Source organism: Dendropsophus ebraccatus, chromosome 5, assembly GCF_027789765.1.
Source record: "Dendropsophus ebraccatus isolate aDenEbr1 chromosome 5, aDenEbr1.pat, whole genome shotgun sequence".
Classification (NCBI taxonomy): Eukaryota; Metazoa; Chordata; class Amphibia; order Anura; family Hylidae; genus Dendropsophus; species Dendropsophus ebraccatus.
In genome coordinates, this window is record NC_091458.1 from 122,491,603 (window position 1) to 122,515,225 (window position 23,623).

A 23,623-nucleotide genomic window follows, 5' to 3' on the forward strand; every position below is an offset into this window, starting at 1 on the left:
CCTGGCGGGGGACTGTTATCGGTGAATTTGCACTGGAGGAGGCTTCTGTGATTGCTTCTCAGTTTCCGGCAATGCAAGATTTACACTGAACTCTGCTAGCCTTGATTGCCGCAGCTGAGCAAGTCTGTTTGATTGACGTTTTTCTTTGCCTGTCTGGAACCTGGAGGATCAGAGCACTGGTCCAATGGGGATCCGGACCGGGCTCTTGATCCTCATAAAAGAAAGCTGATCCAGTCTCTCAGTGCTGGCTATTAAGGGTCATACCCTGATCCCAACTCCTCCTGTCTATTCCTGCGATCCCCATCCTAACTCCCTCTGCTCGATTTACCTGTTATCTGACTTCCCGCCTGACTTTTGACTATCCGACTGTTTACTGATTTTGTACTGCGTTGCCCATTTCGTTTGGACTTTGGCTTGTTTTATTCTTTGTGTTTGTTCGTCTGTCTAGTTCTGTGTATATTTATTTATATATATATATATATATATATATATATATATATATATATATACATATATATATATATATATAATATGTATATATTTATTATGCTTCCCCCACCTCCTGTTCCCCTGGATTTTTTAACCCTTTGAGGACCAGGCCCAAAATGACCCAGTGGACCGCGCAAATCTTGATCTTAGTGTTTTCGTTTTTCCCTCCCCCCCCCCCCCTTCTAAGAGCTCTAGCACTCTCAGTTTTCTATCTACAAGCCATGTAAGTGCTTGTTTTTTACAGGAATAGTTGTACTTTGTAATGGCGTCATTCATTTTACCATAAGATTTTATTGAGGGAGGGGTTTTGGGGTAGTGTAATAGTGTTTTGAACTTTTTTTTTTTTTTACACATTTGAAGTCCCTTTGGGGGACTTTTACATACAGTACTTTGATTTTTACACTGATGATTGCTATGCCATAGGCATAGCATTGATCAGTGTTATCGGCGATCTGCTCATTGAGCCTGCCTGTGCAGGCTCAGTGTAGCAGATCGCCGATCGGACCGCACAGAGGCAGGTGAGAGACCTCCGGCACCTCCAACAGGGGACTCCCCCTGTCACTTACACTTAAACGCCGCGGTCACGCCGCGACAGCGGCGTTTAAGGGGTTAATGACACGCGGCAGCGCGATCGCTGCAGCGTGTCATTACCGGTGAGGTCCCGGCTGCTCACTGCAGCCAGCCCCCACCTCCTATGAAGCGCGCTCCGCTCCGCTCCGGAGCGCGCTTCATAGCGGGAGAAACACCCAGGACGTAGAGTTACGTCATGGGTCGTCTGGGGACAGACTTCCATGACGTAACCCTACGTCCAGGGTCGTCTAGGGGTTAACTTTGCCCGAAGAACCTGTCAGAAATGTGCAGTAGTCTGGTGTGAACTGGACCTGGTTTTTGCTTTTGTGTGACACACCCGATTGCTTCTCAGCTTCCGGCAATGCAAGAGTTACATTGAACTCTGCTAGACTTGATTGCCGCAGCTGAGCAAGTCTGTTTGATTGACGTTTTTCTCTGCCTGTCTGGAACCTGGAGAATCAGAGCGCTGGTCATATATATATATATATATATATATATATATATATATATATATATATATAATTTATTTTTTTTTAAATTGGTGTCTGGGAGGTTTTAGCAAGACAAAACAAAAAATATTTACTTATAGGCCAGTATCACGGATAAGTTAACCTACCTAACCCTATTTTAAAAATATATATATGCCCAGATAACCCCTTTAAGAGACACTATTGTGGTATTCTTATTTGAAGGTTCCTCTCATTTGCATGCTTTGGGTGATGGGTGACTGAGGGAATCAGGCAGTGTTTATATGGCTGACAGTGGCAGCTATCAAATATTCCTGGAGATGTCTATAAAAATATGTAGCTATTGAAAAAGAAGAAAAAAGAGCTTTATGTTTGCACAGTTATTTTTTTAAATAATTTTTTTAAATAATAATAAAAAATAATAAAAAAGTATTGCTGTGGTTCTGACTTGTGGAAAACTGTACAAAAGAGGTTGTTATGGAAAAAATATTGTTAAGGAAAGTTAATGTACAGAATAGGTAACTGGATCAGGAAAACAGGGTCACTGATGAAGAGAGAGAGTAGGCGTTTAAGCTTACACCAATGAATAGAAGTGCATAATATCAAAGAATATGCATGTAAAAGAAAGCAAAGATCAGCATGTGTCTAACTTGTATTTGTCTAGAACTGTATATGGACTTGACGACAATGTCTAAAAACTCCCACACCGTGGAATGCTTCAAACTGTTCATGAAATTCAAGCTTTTCAAGAGTAAATATTTCTGATTACATTATGTGCATGCCTGTAATTGCATTAATAATGGTACAAATATAAACATAGTACATGACACAATACTAAAAAAAATACATTGCTGAAAGAACATTTTTTTTTTGTTTCTTACAGATGGTGTACCAGCGTTGACTGGTCAACCTCCTACCAAACTCGTGGACTCACATGACTGCAGCATGTCTCCCCATGGCATCAGTAAAATTATGGATTCATTAACCAAGACAATATACCAAGCCATAATTCAGTGAGTACAGTATGACAGAAGTGAAAATCATTAAAGGAAAAGTCCGGAGAAAATTTTTATTAAAGTATTGTATTGTCCCCCAAAAGTTATACAAATCACCAATATACACTTATTAATGGAAATGCTTATAAAGTGCTATTTTCCCTGCACTTACTACTGCATCAAGGCTTCACTTCCTGGATAACAAGATGATGTCACTTACTGGATAACATGGTGATGTCACGACCCAACTCCCAGAGCTGTGCGGGCTGTGGCTGCTGGAGAGGATGATGGCAGGGGGACACTGAGGGACACAGGGCACTGAGCATCCCTCGGCCATCATCCTCTCCAGTAGCCACAGCCCGAACGTCCTGAATGCAGCCTGGTGGCCGGCAGTTTAGCAGTTAAACATGGTGTGAACATAGCCTATAGGAGGTCAGAGCCCCGTCCAAGAAGTAATTAGGATGACTCCCTGATTCTTCACCAGAAAACATGTGAAAGACTCAACTATCTGGCAGGGACAGCTGTCAGTCAATCATCATTCAGATGCAGTGCATCTGCTGCCATGCCAAGCCCCCTAGCTGGTAACGCAGAACCGTGTAGTCCCCAGTAACCAGAGACACCATTGTGTATTTGTGAGGTTACCGTGCAAGCAGAGCTGGAACTGGGTGTGTTATGCGACTGCCAGGGCGTGTTCCTGGGAGTCAGGAGTGGCACTCCGGACATTATGGAAAACATCACTGGTGCAGGACTAAGTAGTAGTAAACAGTAAGCTAGCAAATGTTTCTATTTTTTCATATCATGACAGGTACAATTTAAGCTTAAAGAAGCAGAAGCAAAGAATTTTTTTGTGAACTGCTTCTTTAATGAATCAAAACTAAACTCCTCACACGAGTAGAACATCATAGCCAAGCTCATAACCTAAATACAGTATTACCAGAGCTATTTTAATAACTTTAAAACACCATCAGAAGCAAGAACCAGTCTGCCCCACTCACCATAAACAATACCACTGGACACTTCTAATTGTTTCAAACTATAGCCAAAAAGGAACCATAAGGGACAAAGGAAAAAGAAAGGCATGTAAACTGTTACCAGTGGTGTGCCTGATAACAGCCCCCCCTTCCCTTTTCTCTTGGCTCTTATAACCAGGGTTGTTATAGATAAAATAGTAGATAAATAGTCCAGCATTCACAATTTAATTTTTATGTTGTACAAACCAGATTGTTCCGGTTTTCCATCTCTAATATCTATTGCTAGTATGTCTTAATACAGTAGTTGAGTTATTAATGCCTGTCTTCTTCTATATCTCCAATTTGGGCATTAAATCATAGTTGTAGCAGTCCAGTACCAGTCTACTTAATGAACATTATGTGGTTTCCTATCATACATTTCAAGTGCACATTATATTTATAAAATCCAAACATACATTATACTTATGATGCACGTGAGACTTCAATTAGATGTATTTCTCATACACTCATTTATATAGCACTCAAGAGGAGAATAACCATTTTCAAATGAACTTCTCGAAATTTGTGCTGTTAGTATTAGAGTAAATAGGAAAGGGAGACAGTAAAATATCAATTAATCCTCAGTCGGGAACATACTAGAGAAACATATTAGAACATTTATTAAAATAATATATCTTTGTAATTATATTATTTATCAGTAATGATGTAGTGCACTTCCCACCTGTACCCATAATGGATTGGGCTTATATAACATTGTTATGCTAAAAGGGTTGTCCTTTAAAGAGGTATTCCAGGAAAAATTGACTTTTCCCCTATCCATAGGATAGGGAAAAGTAGGAGATTGCGGGAGGTCCGACCTCTTTACCCCCTGACGTTCTCTCTATCGGGCCCATGACCATGGCTCTATTCATTTCTATAGAGCGATGGAAAGAGCAGAGTCATGTGCCAGCGGCTCTATTCATAACAGACCCGTCAAAGCCTGACACAGAGAGGTCGGACCCACCCGCATGCGAGTGGGATATGCTACTTTTTCCCTATCCTGTGGATAGGGGAAAAGTCAATTTTTCCTGGAATACTCCTTTAGGGTAGCTTCACACACAATGTATCACAGCGGATTTTCTGCAGATCTGCAGCAGATTTGATCTAAACAACTAAACACAGCCTCAAATCCTCACCATCAAATCTGCTGCAGATCCTGTACGTGTAAAAGCACCCTTAAGATTTTCCAACATAAAAAAGGCTCTTCTCAACTGAGCCCCCACAGCTGCAGTGCCGACTTTACTGGACTCCTCTTATGACTGCTGCCTGCTAACTTATAGCATGCCATCCCTAGTAAGTTCCATACTAATGGTACAGAACCTACGTTGTGCTGCAGGCCGAGGGAATCCCAGCCTGTGTGTATACACATAGTACATATATACATACACAGGGTATACACTCTGACATGTCAGCTTTCTGCAGCCGCTGTTCATTAGCGGCCCCAAAAAACCTTGTCAGTGCACACAGTGAAGCGAGCGGCTCCGGCCGCATGCTCCATAGTGTGCAGTGGGGAGTTCTAAAGTGGGCGCGCACTGATTCGCCCGCATTAGAACTCAGCGGCGCTAGAGATTATCCGGCCGGTACTGCAGTACTGGCCGGGATGATCTTTACTGAGACCGTCCGTTCCGTGACCGGCCAGTCTTATACTAGCCTTAGTCTGTTACAGCAGTGTGCCCCCTAGTAAGTGATTGGCTGATGTGGCAGTTCCTGCAGTGACAATGCGTCAACATCTTGCGAAAAGTAGCAGTAATATTAGGAGACCAAGAGCAAAAGCCTTGCAGCTTTTTTTTGCCAAATATATCATTTTCAATGCATTGACAACCCCTTTAATTTAGGGAAATAGGTGACTTTTTAACCAATAAAGTCTGACATGTGAAATTGTGAAGATAATTTTATATCTAGCCTTTAAAACATTGTAAAAAGAAAGCATCTACACACATTTAAAGGATCATTGTAAAGGGGCTGCTTATATTTGTTCATCAGATTACTAGAAAATCATAGGTTTTAACTATGCAAACAGATTGTTTTTTACCATCTCTCACAAAAACCTTTAACGCTCAAGACAACAAAGGATTATTTTGTAGAATGCAAATTATAAAACAAATAATGGATATGACTATAGTGCCCTTATATTATCCTCCTAATTCCCAGTGTTCAAGTTACTCTGGTTTGATGGGAAAATGCACAACCACAGGATAGCCCAAACAACTCAATACAGTTATGTGTTTTTTTTTTACATCTGTGAGTAACAATATCTGTGAGCTGGAGTAGATTTCTGGCATAACCTACACCGATTTCTTTAAAAACAAAAAATACCAGGCAATAGGAGATTGTTACCTCTTTTATAAGCCCTGTCTACATTTATTTTGCCTTCACACCTACCGGATCCACAGAGGATCTCACTTCTGCGGATTTGAAGCGAGAACCGCTGCGGATCTGGTAACCATTCACCCCTATGATAGCACATATTCGCAGCGGGATTAACATCCCGCTGTGAATATGTGCTTTAACCCCTCACTGTCCGCAGCCCCGCCGCCGCATTAGCCCATCCTCGGCCGCATCCCCCATCTCCGGCCGCATCCAGCAACCTGCATCCCCGGCCGCATCCTGCAGCCCACCGCCAAGAGCCTAAAGTACCTGCTCGGCGGCGCGGGTGCAGTGAGGCTCCCAGCTCTGGTCCCAGCGGGACCGGAGCCGGGAGCCTCACTGCAGCCGTGCCGCAGAGCAGGTACTTTATGCTCTCGGCGGCGGGCTGCAGGATGCGGCCGTGGATGCGGCGGGGGATGGGGGAATGCGGCCGGAGATGGGGTATGCGGCCGAGGATGGGCTAATGCGGCGGCGGGGCTGCGGACAGCGAGGGGTTAAAGCACATATTCACAGCGGGATGTTAATCCCGCTGCGAATATGTGCTATCATAGGGGTGAATGGTACCGGATCCGCAGCGGTTCTCGCTTCGAATCCGCAGAAGTGAGATCCGCTGTGGATCCGGTAGGTGTGAAGGCACCCTTAATGTTATTTTATTGCTAAATCTTAGCAAAAAAATGTTGCTAAAAAAGAAAAAAAAAAGCAACTTTTTACTGTGCAAAGTACTCTTCTTTAAACTCTTCAAAATAGTCAGGAGCACCTATGAATTTTCTTCTTAATTCAATGCTAAAAGGCCCTGTAGGTCCCACGAACCCCATGTTTACAAGCCCGTATGTAAAACTAATTAAAGTGTGTAAAGTGTTTGATTTTGCTTCTGTGTGCATCTTTTTTGCATTTTTTGGGGGACATGAAATCTATATATTATGTGCAAAAATCTTTTTAGATATAGCTAATTTTTTGTAGCTAAAACTAAAATATGAGTACATTAAAGCCTAGTCAGGAGTTGGTGTAGCGCACCCACGCATGCAGAATTTCATTAGTGATAGATGCAGAAGTTGGATGCAGCCATAAGGCTAACTGAAAAACACAAATACGGCCATAGCGAGGATAGGTGTGATAGGTGGGGGAACTAACACAGGTAACTGTCACCTGGTAAAGTTGTGCAAATCAAGAAGGCAGAACACTGGGTATAGTGTATAATGGATACTATCTCGATATCCTCAAGGGATAGTAATTAGAGATGAGCGAACCGAGTTTGGGTTCGAGTCCATCCGAACCCTATCGTTTGGCATTTGATTAGTGGGGGCTGCTGAACTTGGATAAAGCTCTAAGGTTGTCTGGAAAACATGGATACAGCCAATGACTATATCCATGTTTTCCACATAGCCTTAGGGCTTTATCCAACTTCAGCAGCCACTGCTAATCAAATGCCGAAAGTTCGGGTTCGGATGGACTCCAGCATGCTCGAGGGCTCGCTCATCTCTAATAGTAATCCCAGTAATCCCGCCTCCAAATGGGTCTAGTTGGTGCAGATCCAGTGGGCAATAAAGTGCAAAGTGAAGTGTGATAAAATATTTATAGAGACCCAACGTTAATATAACTGTATAATTCTAATTCTTGTTACAGGAGTCTTCTTCCTGAGCATTGTATCCAGGCATGTGCTCTCCTGTTCCTCTGTACAGAACACATGGAAAATAATAAAGCCATATCCGAGGACGAACTTGCTTTTTTCTCAAAAGGTACAGTTTACACACCTAATATTTATTACATACCGTATGTGATGACTCTGGAGTATCTATCTATCTATCTATCTACAAAAAAGAAAAAGCAAGCAGCACTGCTTAAGTAGAGGTTGGGTGCCAGCGGTCCTGAATCCTGACCCGGGATCGTGTGCAGATAGCAGCAAGATAGTCCACGGTACTCACAAGGTTAAGGTGAAAAAAGTTCAGTGATTTATTTGTTCATCGTAACACAGCACTCCAAACAACACGACGTTTCGGTAACCTCACTTGAAGATGGTAACATGAGGTTACTAAAACGTTGTGTTGTTTGGAGTGCTATGTTACGATGAACAAATAAATCACTGAACTTTTTTCACCTTAACCTTGTAAGTGCCGTGGACTATCTTGCTGCTATCTATCTATCTATATCCTGTAAAACTAATATCTAAACACAAACCTTTTACAATTTTACAAGTCGCCGGTAACCCTGCATGTTTTGGGGAGTATATATGGAGCTCGTCTGGAATTATCCAGATGAAGAGTGTACAGTACTTGATATTATACATACTTGGAGTTATCTTGAGATGAATAGTCTATAGGTAGACATAAATAGGAAAAACACAACCCCTTGTACTTAAAGGGAACCTGTCACCCCCCGTGCCGGGGTGACAGGCTCCCGACCCCCCGTTAGAGCCCCCTATACTCACCTAATCCCGCCGGGTCCCGCTTCTGGAGGTGGTCGGGTGACGGAGATCTCAGCCGCTGCAGCCCGGTGCGCGCGCTGAGAGATGAGTCCAACGCTCATAGAGAATGATGGAGCGCTGGACTCCCCTGTCATTCTCTATGGGTGTTGGACTCATCTCTCAGCGCGCGCGCCGGGCTGCAGCGGCTGAGATCTTCATCACCCGACCACCTCCAGAAGCGGGACCCGGCGGGATTAGGTGAGTATAGGGTTCTCTAACGGGGGTCGGAAGCCTGTCACCCCGGCACGGGGGGTGACAGGTTCCCTTTAAAAGCAATGTTTTCCTCTTACTAGAGAACAGGATTGCAATTAACAGGATAAATGAATTTATTCTTTGCAGTCTGCTTCTCAAGAGTCTTGCTCCATCCCCATCACAGCACAGCACTGAAATGTTACGCGTGTTTCATTTGTATTCCTTGAAGAGATGGTATGATAGGTTTACTTGTATATTAAATCACAGACGAAGACAGAAAAATCCACTTTTCCTGGCAGCATCTTTCAACTAGTGCCGTTCACTAGTTTGATAATGAATAATAAAGTAAATGCTGTATATTTTCCAGCTCCATGCACTGATCAGCAGTCATAATGCGCTGTACCATCTACGCTACACTGATTAAATCTTGGGAGATCACAATGTTTTGACTTTCTTGGAATTGAGAATTTGTCATGCAGTGGAGATCCATGTAGAATATACTTTACATATGTGTAGGAATCTTACATGTTTACCGTTGGGGATTTAAATTAGGCCCTGCGCCCTTTCTCATGTCCGGATTCACTATGAGGTGCACAGCTCTTATTGAATCCAGCTGGCCGGTCGCCATAACCTGCGCCCAGCGTACCAAATCTACACCTGAAGGCATGTCACGCCTCCTTCCCGCCTTGACACCCCCCCCCCCCCCCGGCAGACGTACGCCAGGGAAAAGGGGCAAACCTGCGCCTTCTCCCTGGCGTACACTCTGGGCGTAACATGATAAATTGCCCCCCATGTATTTGTATTGCTCTGCATGTTTCGCATGTGTAAAGGATGCTCCCCTAAGTATAGCCAGAAAAATAGCATGAACATTCTATGTGGACCATTTTTTAATGTGCTTATTACATACCCTTATAGTGATCAGGTATACAAATTACCTATATTGAGATGTGGGGGGGTATTTATCCAGATATTTATGCCAATTATAGCATATAAGTCTGTGGGTTCTTGCTGGTTCGACTCTCTTCTCATCTTTATAAGTAGACTTGATGCTGGCTTTAGTGTTGAAGCATCCAAGCTTCCTCTGGTGGTGACTTCAGGTAGTCAGGATTGTATCATTATAAACTTTAAAGTCTTTCTGTCATTGTAACTTTCAAACTCTAAATCAACAGTAGTATTTTTTTTTTAGTTATCATGCTTCATAGCAAAGCTATACTTACTTGTATCCAGGTCCTGTCTACTGAAGACAGCATTTCAGTCTCTTGATGGTTGAAAAAAAGAGACTAAACTCAGGAAGTCCCAGCCAGCACAGAGTGTCATGGCTCAATGTGTTCTCTGAGTACAGATGGCCAGAACTTCCTGTGCTTAGTCTCTATATTTTCAAGCTGGCTTCACACTGCCTTAAAATTTAGGAAAAATGTCAATAAAAATGCCATGATTTTTTTTTTGCGTTTTTTCCAAAACGTAGCATGCTGAAGGTGTGGATTTTTTTCTTCTTTCTTTTTGCAAACTGTGGCGTTTTTCTTCCATAGACTTCAGTGGGAATGTTTTTGTCATCTGCTGTGTGTATGGTGTTTATTTTCTGGCATTTTTGTACTCTTTTGGTCCAGCAACTATGTCACATGAAGACAGAGGAAAAGGAAGTTCAGCCATCTTGGTGGACACAAAAATGCCTAAACCACAAAAAAGATTTTTCACACAAAAAGTTGAGAACACCATAAAAAATGCAAACGCATGAAGAAGAAAAAAAAAAAAAAAAGTCATGGCATTTTGGCATTTTTTTTCTGGCATTTTTTGGGAGGCCAGAAAAAAAGCTACGAAAAACAAATGTGTGGGCATCCTCAAAGAGTGTTTCCCATGATAACTAAAAAGTAATAAATAAAATAATATAATAAAACAATAACTTATTAATGTAAAATTGCAAACAATGCTTTAACTTTAATTAGAAAGTTAGAACTCCAAATTTTATAAAGTAGATTACATTTTACTTACAATTGCCATGGGAAGGGGAGAGCAAACTAAAAAGATATATTCACCCCCACCCCTATTATGGCCTCTCCATAGTATCCAATGGAAGTTACTCTGACGATAACTCCGTAACGTGAAATGCTTTAAGCCATTTCATAAATGCTACATTTGTTATATCACAGATACAAGTTCATTCTATTAATTCATCGTTTTTCTTACAAAAAATATTTTACTTTTTATTATGTCTGTATGCTACAGAAAATATTTTACTTTTTATTATGTCTAAATGCTACAGAAAATATTTAACTTTTTTTATGTCTAAATGCTACAGAAAATATTTTACTTTTTATATTACTTTACATATTACATTTTAAAGCATTTTTTTTATACACCAAATTAATGTAGCTCTCTTTTTATAACATTTGCAGGCAGACATGCTTTTGATAAAACATTATGGGAGAATTTTATCTTCAACGCAACTTCACCATCATGGCTGCCGGCAGAAATTTGGGAAGAATTGATGGCATTGTCTGCAGCTTCGGTGCACTTAAGCAAATTGTGCATGCAGGTACTATAAGCAGATATTATAGAATGTGTGTGAGTGTATATGTAAACTAATATATACACAGATGTGCCTTGGCGGTCCACTAGCATACAGAAAGTCTGTGATCCGCTGCATACCAGATATAAAGTGCAAAAAAAGTTGTGTTTATTCCATCCAAAAGAGACTTCTATTTCTTTTCCCTGTAGACACTGTTCACATTTACATGTGTATAGGAACTTTTTTTTAACCTTTGAAATATTTTTATGGTGACGCCATGTGATGCCTTCTTCTTACATAATATGGCGGCTAATCAAATATATATCGTTTTGTATACTGTTTTAAAGACATACTATTAGCTCATGGTTGTTAGGGGCGGCTCTCTGACCGTACTTGTGCACTCACAAGAGCCCCATGCTAGGCTCTGGGGCAATACACGCCATCTTTCTTGTGTTCTACACCTGTCTGGTGAGTAATGTCCAAACCCCTTCTCCCTCCCCCCGTCATATATAATGAATGAACCATGTAATTTTATATTCTGACACTTAGCACTTTATCACCAATGAACTATATGCACTTGATGTTTATATTATGAGATGATGAATCTATTATGCACTTCTATGTAATGAAATTTATTGCACTTATGCTGTTCTTGAGTTTCCACTTTTATTGTCAATTATTCAATTATGCATATATATTACTTGCATCTATAAATATGTACCACTCCCATATAACCACTGCTAGAATATGAAATATTTTTTTGTTCCTTTTGGGTAGAATAAACACAGTTTTTTTGTACTTTACATCTGCATGCTGCAGATCTCTCTCTCTCCTATGGCCTATGACCTGTGGTTTCACTGCAACGATAATAAAAGTTTTAGACAGTTTGCAAATAATATAAGAATTCCTCCTGTTTTGTCTTAAGAAAGTCAAGTACATGTATGACAAATCAGACCTGGTCCAGAAGTGGCATATGCTTTATCATTCTATAGTAATATAGATATTTATCATGGACTATGTTACATATGTCACGGACATTGCTCAGATAAATGACACAGAGCCAGAACTTGCCCTTGTAACATTATTGATAGACCTTCCTCATTGTTCTCTACAGTTATGTAGAAGGAAACGTGTTACTAGATTGTGGTGTTAACATAACTCCCAACGCCAATAGAAGCATATGCTCTTTGGCCACCGAAGTAACTAATTTTAAGCCTTAAGGCTGGGTTCACACAACATTTTTGCAATCCGTTTTTTGCAAAAAACAGATGAAAAACGGATGAAAAAAATGGATGCATTTGTGTACATCCGCTTGGATCTGTTTTTCCATTGACTTCCATTATAACGTACACAAAAAACGTGGTCGACCTTATTTTTGTGTGGATCCGTTTTGATCAGTTTTTTTTTTTTTTTTATGATGGAAGTCAATGTAAAAACGGATGCACACAAATGCATCTGTTTTTTTTTTTTTTTTTTGCAAAAAACGGATAAAAATAATGTAGTGTGATCCCAGGCTTATTGATCATAAATTGTATAGCAGCCGGATTTAAAGAAATAGTTAATTGCAATCAGGAGAATTTTGCTGATGAAAAAATTCACTAACGCATGGGATGTTTGGGTGGTATGGGTGGGCTCAGTCATTGTTGTTTTAAAATTTTCTTCAGTTACTGAGTAGTTTGATTGTTATTGATCATGCAGTAAACTAGTGATAATGACAATCATCACCACCTTGCGTAATATCACATTCTGGTAACAGTTTGTAAGTCTGGCCTTAAACCAGTAGGTGATCAGTCTATATGAGGTACCTTTGCTTCCATTTATGGTTCATCTAAGCACGATTTTATTTGTTTAAAGGGTTTAAAGGGGTTGTCTGGGACCTTTCAATAAACTAGCATTGAATTGACTTCTGTGGGTGTTGTATATTCTGTGTACACTTTCATTATTTATTTCCAGCTCCTCTGGTGTGCTCAGGCACAGTCACATGACCAAGGATGTGCCCCAAATTAAAATTTAAAGGGCATGTATCACCTAGAATTACTTAGTGTTACAAATACATGAAACATGCTTTAACAGCATTTGGTGATCTGCTTTATAGGAAGCCTCATAGATATAGATGACAACAAAATAATTGTGAAACATTACTAAGCAGACTCTGTGATTTCTAAAGAGGTTATTCCAAAAAGAGCTGCTCTTATCTTATACCGTTGCTATCTATTTAGTGGTGTCACCCCTTATGTAATTCTGTACAGATCACTTTATGGCAGCCTCCATATTGGTGAGAATAAAAACTGCAATATTTCATGATTTTTGGTGAATGTAGATGCTATACGTGGAGTAAGGACAGATAAACATTGGGGCGATAATTGCGCAAACAACAGCTGTTATTTGTGAAAACGGCCGTTGTTATGAAATACGGCCGCGTTTTTTACGTAGTGTGAACATAGCCTAACTCCCAACAATTTTGTAAATTTTTGTTATATTGGTATTATTTGGTCTTTTTAAAGATATATTATTTTTTGCAGATTACAGAAAATTCTTCAGAATGGGAGAAATGGTACAGAAAAGAGAACCCAGATAATGACATTACAGGTACATTTTTATGCAAAAGTGTTTTTACCATTGACTCACTAAAGCCGAAACATTTTCCAAACTAAGCTTAGTTATTGCCTCTGCAATTGTATATAGATTACTTTCTTGATCAGTGGTCAGTCAATGATGGTAAAATGATATAAAAGTAGTATGTTTCTTAATTAAACATAAGTCAGCACTAACATTCTCTAATGTTTCACTGAATATTTATTAAGTCAACCCTTTTATGACACATACCATACATGTATATCAGGGATGTCAAACTCAGGCCCTCCAGCTGTTGCAAAACTACAAGTCCCATCATGCCTGGACAGCCAAAGCTTTAGCTTTGTCCAGGCATGATGGGAATTGTAGTTTTAAAACAGCTGGAGGGCCTGAGTTTGACACATCTGATGTATATCATGATGTCTATAGGGAGGTTTAGGCAGCAATCAAATGATTTCTCATACAAGTCTGGGACAAAAAAAGTTTTTAAAAGTGTTTTAAATTTTTAAATATAAAAATTTAAACAAACTTTTACATTCCTGATCCTCCAATGTAAATGACAAAGTACAAATTGCTCAAATTTCAGATTTTTGGTCACATCACTTAAAAAAGTGGAATATATATATTTTTTAAAGTTATAAATATGCAAAACTGGTACTGATAAAAACTACAGATCACAGCACAAAAATGAGCCTGGCAGATTATAAAATAAGAATGTAATTAGGGTCAGAATAGGGCAATTGTAAGCACATTTATCTCTTTTTATGTTTGTTTTTTTAAAGTATACAATAAAATGAAAGATACATACAGCAGCTGATAAGTAATGGAAAGATTAAGATTTTAATAGTAGGAATTCCCAAATCTGCATACTTTTATGGCACCAGTTTTAAAACAATTTTGTTTGAAGGGGTTAAGTGGTGAAAATACGAGGAGAAAAGAATTACCGCGTAAAAACGAAATTGGTTGCATCTTTAAGGGTCCATTTACACAGAAAGATTATCTGACAGATTATCTGCCAAATATTTGAAGCCCAAGCCAGGAATGGATTAGAAAAGAGGAGAAATCTCAGGCTTTCCTTTATGACCTGATCACTGTTTATAGTCTGTTCCTGGCTTTGGCTTCAAATCTTTGTCAGATAATCTGTCAGATAATCTTTCTGTGTAAATGGACCCTAATGCTGCGTTTACACAGACAGATTTATCTGACAGATCTTTGGCTTCCAAAATCTGTCAGATACATCTCTCTGTGTAAATGGACTCGTAGGCACAACAATCAGTAATCCTATTATGAACTACTTGTAATTAGTCCAAGAACTCTGCGGCGCAACCAATATAGTGAAAAAAAATCAAAAGGTGTTTATTCCATAGTCAGTAGAAAATTTACATGCATGTGAAGCATGTGAATTTTCTACTGACTATGGAATAAACACCTTTTGATTTTTTTTCACTATATTGGTTGTGCCGTGGAGTTCTTGGACTAGCAAAAGGGGAGACGTGGATTCGGTCTCCAGCTGCTGGCACCCACTGCACCATTAAAGCAGAGGGCTCTCCATTGTGGAAGTATATATATATATATATATATATATATATATATATATATACACTGCCGTTCAAAAGTTTGGGGTCACCCAAATAATTTTGTGTTTTCCATGAAAAGTCACACTTCTTCACCACCATACGTTGTGAAATGAATAGAAAATAGAGTCAAGACATTGACAAGGTTAGAAATAATGATTTGTATTTGAAATAACATTGTTTTTACATCAAACTTTGCTTTTGTCAAAGAATCCTCCTTTTGCAGCAATTACAGCATTGCACACCTTTGGCATTCCAGCTATTAATCTGTTGGTAAGCTAGAGAAATTGTACCCCACGCTTCTAGAAACAGCTCCCACAAGTTGGATTGGTTGGATGGGCACTTCTGGAGTACCATACAGTCCAGCTGCTTCCACAACAGCTCAATGGGGTTCAGATCTGGTGACTGCGCTGGCCACTCCATTACCGATAGAATACCAGCTGCCTGCTTCTGCTGGAAATAGTTCTTGCACAATTTGGAGGTGTGTTTAGGGTCATTGTCCTGTTGTAGGATGAAATTGGCTCCAATCAAGCGCTGTCCACTGGGTATGGCATGGCGTTGCAAAATTAAATGATAGCCTTCCTTATTCAGAATCCCTTTTACCCTGTGCAAATCTCCCACCTTACCAGCACCAAAGCAACCCCAGATCATCACATTATCTCCACCATGCTTAACAGATGGCATCAGGCATTCTTCCAGCATCTTTTCATTTGTTCTGTGTCTCACAAACGTTCTTCTTTGTGATCCACCTCAAACTCAAACCTCAAATTTGGATTCATCCGTCCACAGCACTTTTTTCCAGTCTTCCTCTGTCCAATGTCTGTGTTCTTTTGCCCATCTTAATCTTTTTCTTTTATTGGCCAGTCTCAGATATGGCTTTTTCTTTGCCACTCTGCCCTGAAGCCCAAAATCCCGCAGCCGCCTCTTCACTGTAGATGTTGACACTGGTGTTTTGCGGGTACTATTTAATGAAGATGCCAGTTGCGGACCTGTGAGGCATCTGTTTCTCAAACTAGAGACTCTAATGTGCTTATCTTCTTGCTTAGTTGTGCAACGCGGCCTCCCACTTCTTTTTCTACTCTGGTTAGAGCCTGTTTGTGCTGTCCTCTGAAGGGAGTAGTACACACCGTTGCATGAAATCTTTAATTTCTTAGCAATTTCCCGCATGGAATAGCCTTCATTTCTAAGAACAAGAATAGACTGTCGAGTTTCAGTTGAAAGTTCTCTTTTTTCTGGCCATTTTGAGCGTTTAATTGACCCCACAAATGTGATGCTCCAGAAACACAATCTGCTCAAAGGAAGGTCAGTTTTGTAGCTTCTGTAACTAGTGAGATTGTTTTCAGATGTGTGAACATGATTGCACAAGGGTTTTCTAATCATCAATTAGCCTTCTGAGCCAATGAGCAAACACATTGTACCATTAGAACACTGTGATAGTTGCTAAAAATGGGCTTCTATACACCTACAGTATGTAGATATTGCACCAAAAAACAGACATTTGCAGCTATAATAGTCATTTACCACATTAGCAATGTATAGAGTGTATTTCTTTAAAGTTAGGACTAGTTTAAAGTTATCTTCGTTGAAAAGTACAGTGCTTTTCCTTCAAAAATAAGGACATTTCAATGTGACCCCAAACTTTTGAACGGTAGTATATATATAAATATATATATTATATGTATATATATATATATATATATATATATATATATATATAAAACCATTGTCAGCTGTCTATTAAATGAAAGTGATTACCTGCTCAGCCAGTCAGTCACTGGGGTGGTGTCCCTCCCCAGTCACTGATTGGCTGGTTTGGCAATTACTCAGCTGGGGTCATGACATTGCAGCTAGCGGCTCATGTGAATGGAATCCAGGAGTGGCACTACAAAAGCACGGGGATGGGTTGAGTTCATTTTATGTTATTTTCTCACCCACCCCCGCCTGCCTGCCCTTTTTACAGTTGGTGGGACTTCTCCTATAATATTATGGGCGGAGGGGTGGATGATATCTGCAAAGGCTATGCTGTAACATGTCCCATGCATATAACTGTCTGTTGGTCAGGGCAGTAAAAAATGTCAGTACAAAACTACAATCAATGCTTATTTTTTCTATTTTTATATTTAGTTGTTTCCCATTCTCTTATCTAAGGTCATATTGGTCGAGACTGGATAGGAGCATAAAGCGCTTACACTCACATATATTCATAATAATGCGTAAATGACTTTGTGTGACAGTGCATCTTCTCTCCACGCCTGCCATGCATTAATAACACAATGAAGAAAAGGTTGTGCCCTAGGACTCTGAATTACTGTATCTCCCCCAGTCCATTTTACAATCCTAATGGATTCATTTATCATGTGTCCCTGGAGATATTTAAGTGGCATCCTTCAGAATGGAAAGGCAGGAGGGACTGGGTCAAACTGTTTGAAGGTCTTCCTGCTTTTTCAGGCGTAAATGAACATCAGGTTACTCACTAACTCATTTAACTCCTCCAGCACCAAGGATAGCTCCGTGCAGATCAGCGACTACTTACGATAGTCACTGTCTTTTACATAAGGCCATTCCATACATTCACTAATAGACAACTGTTTTAGAAGCTTCGAGTGAATTGTCTTGTATTCCTAATAGGCAATCAAGTGTTACTTATTCGTAAATTGTGTTCATTGAACGTTAGACAGCTGATATCTGAAATACAGGGGAATCAGATATATCTATATCAATATAGAGCCTCTATATTCATGGAGTGGCTGGCTGGTTAATGTGGACCTTTGAAGAAAATGAAAAGTTCCCGAAGTACTTTATAACTGAGTGCATGTTAAAGTAGTGCTAATATGTATTCTCAAGTCTGCATCCTGTTGTGCAGTGTATGGTCGTGTATAGGAAAGTAGTTGTAACTGGCATACCTGTTCCTGTTGTGAATCCTCTTTGTCTTCCACTAAAGAAGCAGAGTCTTAGAATTAGAATATGTCCTTTATTTACTTTAGGGCTATGTTCACGCTACGTATGAGACCGGCCCGTTCACGGGACGGCCCGTCTCTGGCCGGATCATCTCGGCCGGATGATCTTTCCGGCCGCAGAGCTCTGATGCGGGCGCATCAGCGAGTGCCTGCATCAGAGCTTCCCATATCCCACAGTGAAGCGAGCGGTGTGAACTGTGTGAACAGACATTCCGGCCGCAGGAAACTGACCTGTCAGTTTTTTCTGGCGCCGCACAGATCCCGGCCGGAGCATATACGATGTGTGTATGCTCCGGCCGGGATCCAATTGCACACAAGGCTATGTTCAACTCGGCAAGAACTACGGCCGTAGTTTTACGTAGTGTGAACATAGCCCAAAGGACATAACTTGTCAACACTTAAATCGGTCCTTGTCCCCCTTCTGTGGTTCTCAATCTAAATTTAAAAACCCCTACTGTATGTTCAGAAGCAGAAGGAAAAGATGATATGAATTACTACTTTTTAAAAATCTCAAACTTTCCAGTACTTATCAGCTGCTATGTGCCCTGCAGAGAGTGGTGTATTCTTTTCAGTCTAACAAGCTGCTCTCTACTGCCACCTCTGTCCATGTCAGCAAGTGTTCAAGAAGTAGCAAATTCCTATAGAAAATCTCTCCTGCTCTGGATAGTTCCTTTCATCCACAGATGTGGCAGCAGAGAGTGTCAGACTGGAAAGAATACACCTTTTACTGCAAGGCTTACGGCAGTTGATAAGTACTGGGAGACGGGAGAGTTAAATGGAAATAAGCTACAATCCTTTCTGGCACTTGTTTATTTAAGAATAGTTTTTTTAATCTTCTAAGTACCCCTTTGATTTCGAGAGTTATCAAATCTTTTTACCATATTTTAAATGTAATTGTAATAAGCAGCTATTCATTATACATAATGTACAACAAATAGGCTGAACCTATAAATAGGCCGAACCTATGGAACCATAAAGCAGCACTCATAGGTCCTGTTGTGTGGGGCCCTACTGTTCTTTCATATAACTGCAGTTTTATACAGAGGCCTACAGAAAAGAACAGAATAAAGGAATTGTGTATAGATTTGGTATTAGTAATTGTAAAAGAAAATATCTACAGTTTGGAGATATCATACAGTATAGCGACAGGCAGGGTGCACACAGTTCTATAGTACTGACCTGCAAGGATTTAGAGTGTCTCTGCATTGGATCCGTGCACATGGCTCTGCCTTATCTGCAGTAGAACAGGTTACTTCCTGTTGCACTGTACAACTCTGTCAATGTTGTTTTCTAACTTATTACCCTTATTACTTATTAGTCACCAGCTGGCGATTTCTATTGCATAAAGAAATTGTATAGCTTATTACAATAATCTCTCAAAATGTGGGCGTGTTAAGACAAAATTTGTTCAGTGAATTGCAGTAAATACTACTTTATGTCATTTATTACTGCTTTTTAGCATTGTTTATACATGTCAGAGACTAGGGATGGTCCGAACCGTATTCGTACAGATACAGCGAGAGGCCCGCCTGGAAAACTGGGATACAGCCATAGCCATAGGCTGTATCCCAGTTTTCCAGGCGGTCCTCCCGCTGTATCCACCCGCTGCACGGAGCAGCCAGACAGTGGTAATCTGATGCTGAGCATTCGGGTTCATATGAACCCGAACCTCGGTAAATTCGGACCATCCTTATCAGAGACCACTTTGCCTGTCAATCACCCCCGCAGAGCATGCTGAAATGAAGAGAGACCTAACTAGGACACCGCTCAGCTCTCCCTCTGACAGGCAGAGAGCCATGACTAGGACACCCCTCAGCTTTCCCTCTGACAGGCAGAGAGCCGTGACTAGGACGGCCCTCAGCTCTCCCTTTGACAGGCAGAGAGCCGTGACTAGGACACCACTCAGCTCTCCCTCTGACAGGCAGAGAGCCTTGACTAGGACACCCCTCAGCTCTCCCTCTGACAGGCAGAGAGAAGTGACTAGGTGACAGCTCAGCTCTCCCTCTGACAGGCAGAGAGCCGTGACTAGGACACCGCTCAGCTCTCCCTCTTAAATGCGGAGAGCCGTGACTAGGACACCCCTCAGCTCTCCCTCTGACTGGTAGAGAGCAGTGACTAGGATGCCCCTCAGCTCTCCCTCTGACAGGCAGAGAGCTGTGACTAGGACACCGCTCAGCTCTCCCTCTGACATGCAGGAAGCCTTGACTAGGACACCCCTCAGCTCTCCCTCTGACAGGCAGACAGCTGTGACTAGGACACTGCTCAGCCCTCCCTCTGACATGCAGATAGCTGTGACTAGGACACTGATCAGCTCTCTCTTTGACAGGCAGAGAGCCGTGACTAGGACACTGCTCAGCTCTCCCTCTGACAGGCAGAAAACCGTGACTAGGACACCGCTCAGCTCTCCCTCTGACATGCAGAGAGCCATGACTAGGACACCGCCCAGATGACTAGTCACAGCTCTCCCTTCGTCTCGCCCACATGATTAAAAAAGCAATTTACAGGGACTTAATGCCTGGAACCACCAGTAGGATAGAAAACCCAGCTGCGAGGTCTGTGCAGCCTTTCTGAGAGCCCAATGGATTGGTAAAAGTAAAGTAGAAATAATAATAATTCCACACTTCAAACACGTTAAATGTACAAGAGCACCAGCTCTCTCTGGCACATAAATCTTAACAATATATAGCAAAAAAATAACCCACAGACCACAAAGTGATGCATGTTGTCTTTAGGATTTTTCATGCTGTTTATTTCTTGACAGCTCATGGTATTCTATAACTGAGACATAGATCAGTAATGAAAAAGCCAGATCCTACTCGGCATAGGTCTTTCCTGGCGCTATGTTAAGGGGCTCACCTGCTTACTCAAATTTTTATTTTTTCCTCCTCTCATTCTACGAACCATAACTCCTTTTTTCTCATCTACTGAGGCATATTAGACTTTTTTTGTGTGGGATCAATTGTACCTTGTAACAACATCTTTAATTTTACAATAAAGGGTAATATGTGAAACAGAAAAGTAAAAAACAAAACATCAACTATTTTGTGTAGTTCTGTGTTCCTCCAGGTTAGTATGTTTACAATAATTTTCAATTTGTAAAGTTTCATTTGTGCTTTGCTGCTGTTAAAAATTAAAAACTTTTATTTTATGTACCATACCCTGTAGTTTTTATTGGTACCATTTGTGCATAGGTTGGACATTTTAATTGTCTTTTAGCAAGGAAATGAGTACGGGCAGCAGCAGGGAATAGCAGAGCAGCTTCTGTACTGCTTTCCTGGCTTTCAGTTAGATATTACTACCCCTAAATACTTCTATTCTGAAGTCTTTGCTAACTATTGTTTGGCTATTACTGTGATATAGCCACCTCTAGGAAACGTTAGAGATAAGCTAAACATTTGCAATGTCACGTCTAGGTTGTCTTCATGCTTAATTCCCCACTCTGAATTTTCATTTGCTCTGTTATGTTTTTCTATTTTTCTATAGTGGTGCTAAAAACTGTACCCAATATTGCATTTGAAAATTCTGTCTTTCTCAATTTCATCTAGGCACTTTTTTTTTATTCATCTCATGATCTGGTATGGCTTGTCAGCCTGGCAATAGTTGTTACACTTCAGTTTTTCCCAGTGTTACAGCATTTAATAGGCAACAATGAAATGTGTACTAATAACCCTATAACCTAATGTCTGTCTTCATAAAACTTCAATTGAAAATTGTAAAAAAAATTGTGTGGAAAGTGTTCATGTCACATTTTTATATAACCAACCAGGTGAAAAAGAGACTGCAGAGAAAAGGATTGTTCAGCTTCCTGCATGTGGTGATGGGGTGTCTCAGTTGGATGACTTCCACTACCTACTGGTGGTTCGTGCAACAAAACCAGACCACTTTCCTGATGCTTTATGTCGATATGTTGAAAGATTGTCCAGTGACCTAGAATTTCATAATTTCTGCTCAGGCATCAATAAAATAGCTGGTAAGTAAAGAATATTTTATTGTGGGGAGAGAAGAAAAAGCACAGGGGCGCCTCCTGGTGTAGTATGTCAGGCAAACAGGGCTTCAGTCAAAGAGTGAAGGAAGAGGCTCACCTGATTGAGTTGTGCTAAGTTATAGGCACAACTCTATTCAGCATATTGGGAGAAGAAATACCGCTGCTTCAGCCGAAGAACCCCAAAACAAGGGTCTGGACAGAATGCACGGTGTGACCCACGAGAGGGGCATTGGACCTGAAAACCTATGGCACACCAACGGGCGCAGATACCTCAGTCTCCCACATGGTCACAAGAGTCCCTTGTGACCACATGGGAGATTGAGGTATCTGCGCCCATTGGTGTGCCGTAGGTCTTCAGGTCCAGTGCCCCTCTCGTGGGTCACACCGTGCATTATATTTTATTTTGTCAAAGAAAACATCAGTGGTGACATACAGCAAGGAAAAGAAGTATTTGACTCACTGACAATTTTACACGTATTTCCACCTACTAAAAATGGAGAGGTTTGTAATTTTTATTGTAGGTACACTTCAATGGTAAGAGACAGAATCTATAAAAAAAATTCCAGAAAATCATAGTGTATGATTTTTGAATAATTAATTTGCATTTTATTTTATGAAATAAGTATTTGATCACCCACCAATCGGCAAGAATTCTGGTTCTCAGACCTTTTAGTTTTTCTTAAAGCGACTCTGTACCCACAATCTGACCCTCCCCCTCCAAACCACTTGTACCTTTAGATAACTGCTTTTAATTCAAGATATGCCCTGCGGTCCGTTCGGCAGGTGATGCAGTTATTGTCCTAAAAAAATACTTGAAACCCGTGCGAAACGGGAGTATCTGTGCCCTAACTTTGCACAACCTCTCTGTCCCTCCTCCCCTCCCTCTTCATCATTAGGAATGCTCCAGGCACATTGCCTCCTATTCCCCACCTGTGGCAGCCTGGCACATGGGCTGGATCGTTAAGGACCTGTGCAATGTTTAGCATGGAGAAAATGTTTCAGTGGCATTCCTAATGATGAAGAGGGTGGGGAGGAGGGACAGAGGGGTGGTGCAAAGTTAGGGCACAGATGCTCCCGTTTGGCATAGGCTTCAAGTTTAAAAGTATTTTTTTAGGACCATAACTGCATCACCTGCTGAACGGATCCCAGGACAGATCTTGGATTAAAAGCAGCTATCCGAAGGTACAATTGGTTTGGAGGGGGGGTCAGATTGTGGGTACAGAGTCGCTTTTAAGAAGTCCTCCTCCTGTGCTCATTACCTGTATTAACTGCACCAGTTTGAACTAATATCCTGTATAAAACTCAAACTCACACTCAATCAGTCACACTCCAACCTCTCCACCATGGCCAAGAACAAAGAGCTGTCTGTCACGGCCGCGGCGGCGGCGGCCCGTGTTCCGGGCCACCGCCGCGACCTCCTCCTGCCCCATGCAGCCGCCGTCCTTGTGCAGGGACCCGGCGCTGCTAGTTCGGCCC

General features: G+C 41.0%; 1 protein-coding gene across 1 annotated transcript in view; it reads left to right on the forward strand.

Annotated features, from left to right (window-relative positions):
• Positions 1–23,623, forward strand: part of LOC138794189 (uncharacterized) — a 316,322-nt gene that overhangs the window by 219,348 nt on the left and 73,351 nt on the right. Inside the window, exons 80-84 of the mRNA XM_069972965.1 lie at positions 2,410–2,539; positions 7,522–7,634; positions 10,945–11,084; positions 13,580–13,646; positions 21,929–22,132. Of these exons, the coding sequence (XP_069829066.1) occupies positions 2,410–2,539; positions 7,522–7,634; positions 10,945–11,084; positions 13,580–13,646; positions 21,929–22,132 (654 nt within the window). The remainder of the gene's footprint in view (positions 1–2,409; positions 2,540–7,521; positions 7,635–10,944; positions 11,085–13,579; positions 13,647–21,928; positions 22,133–23,623) is intronic.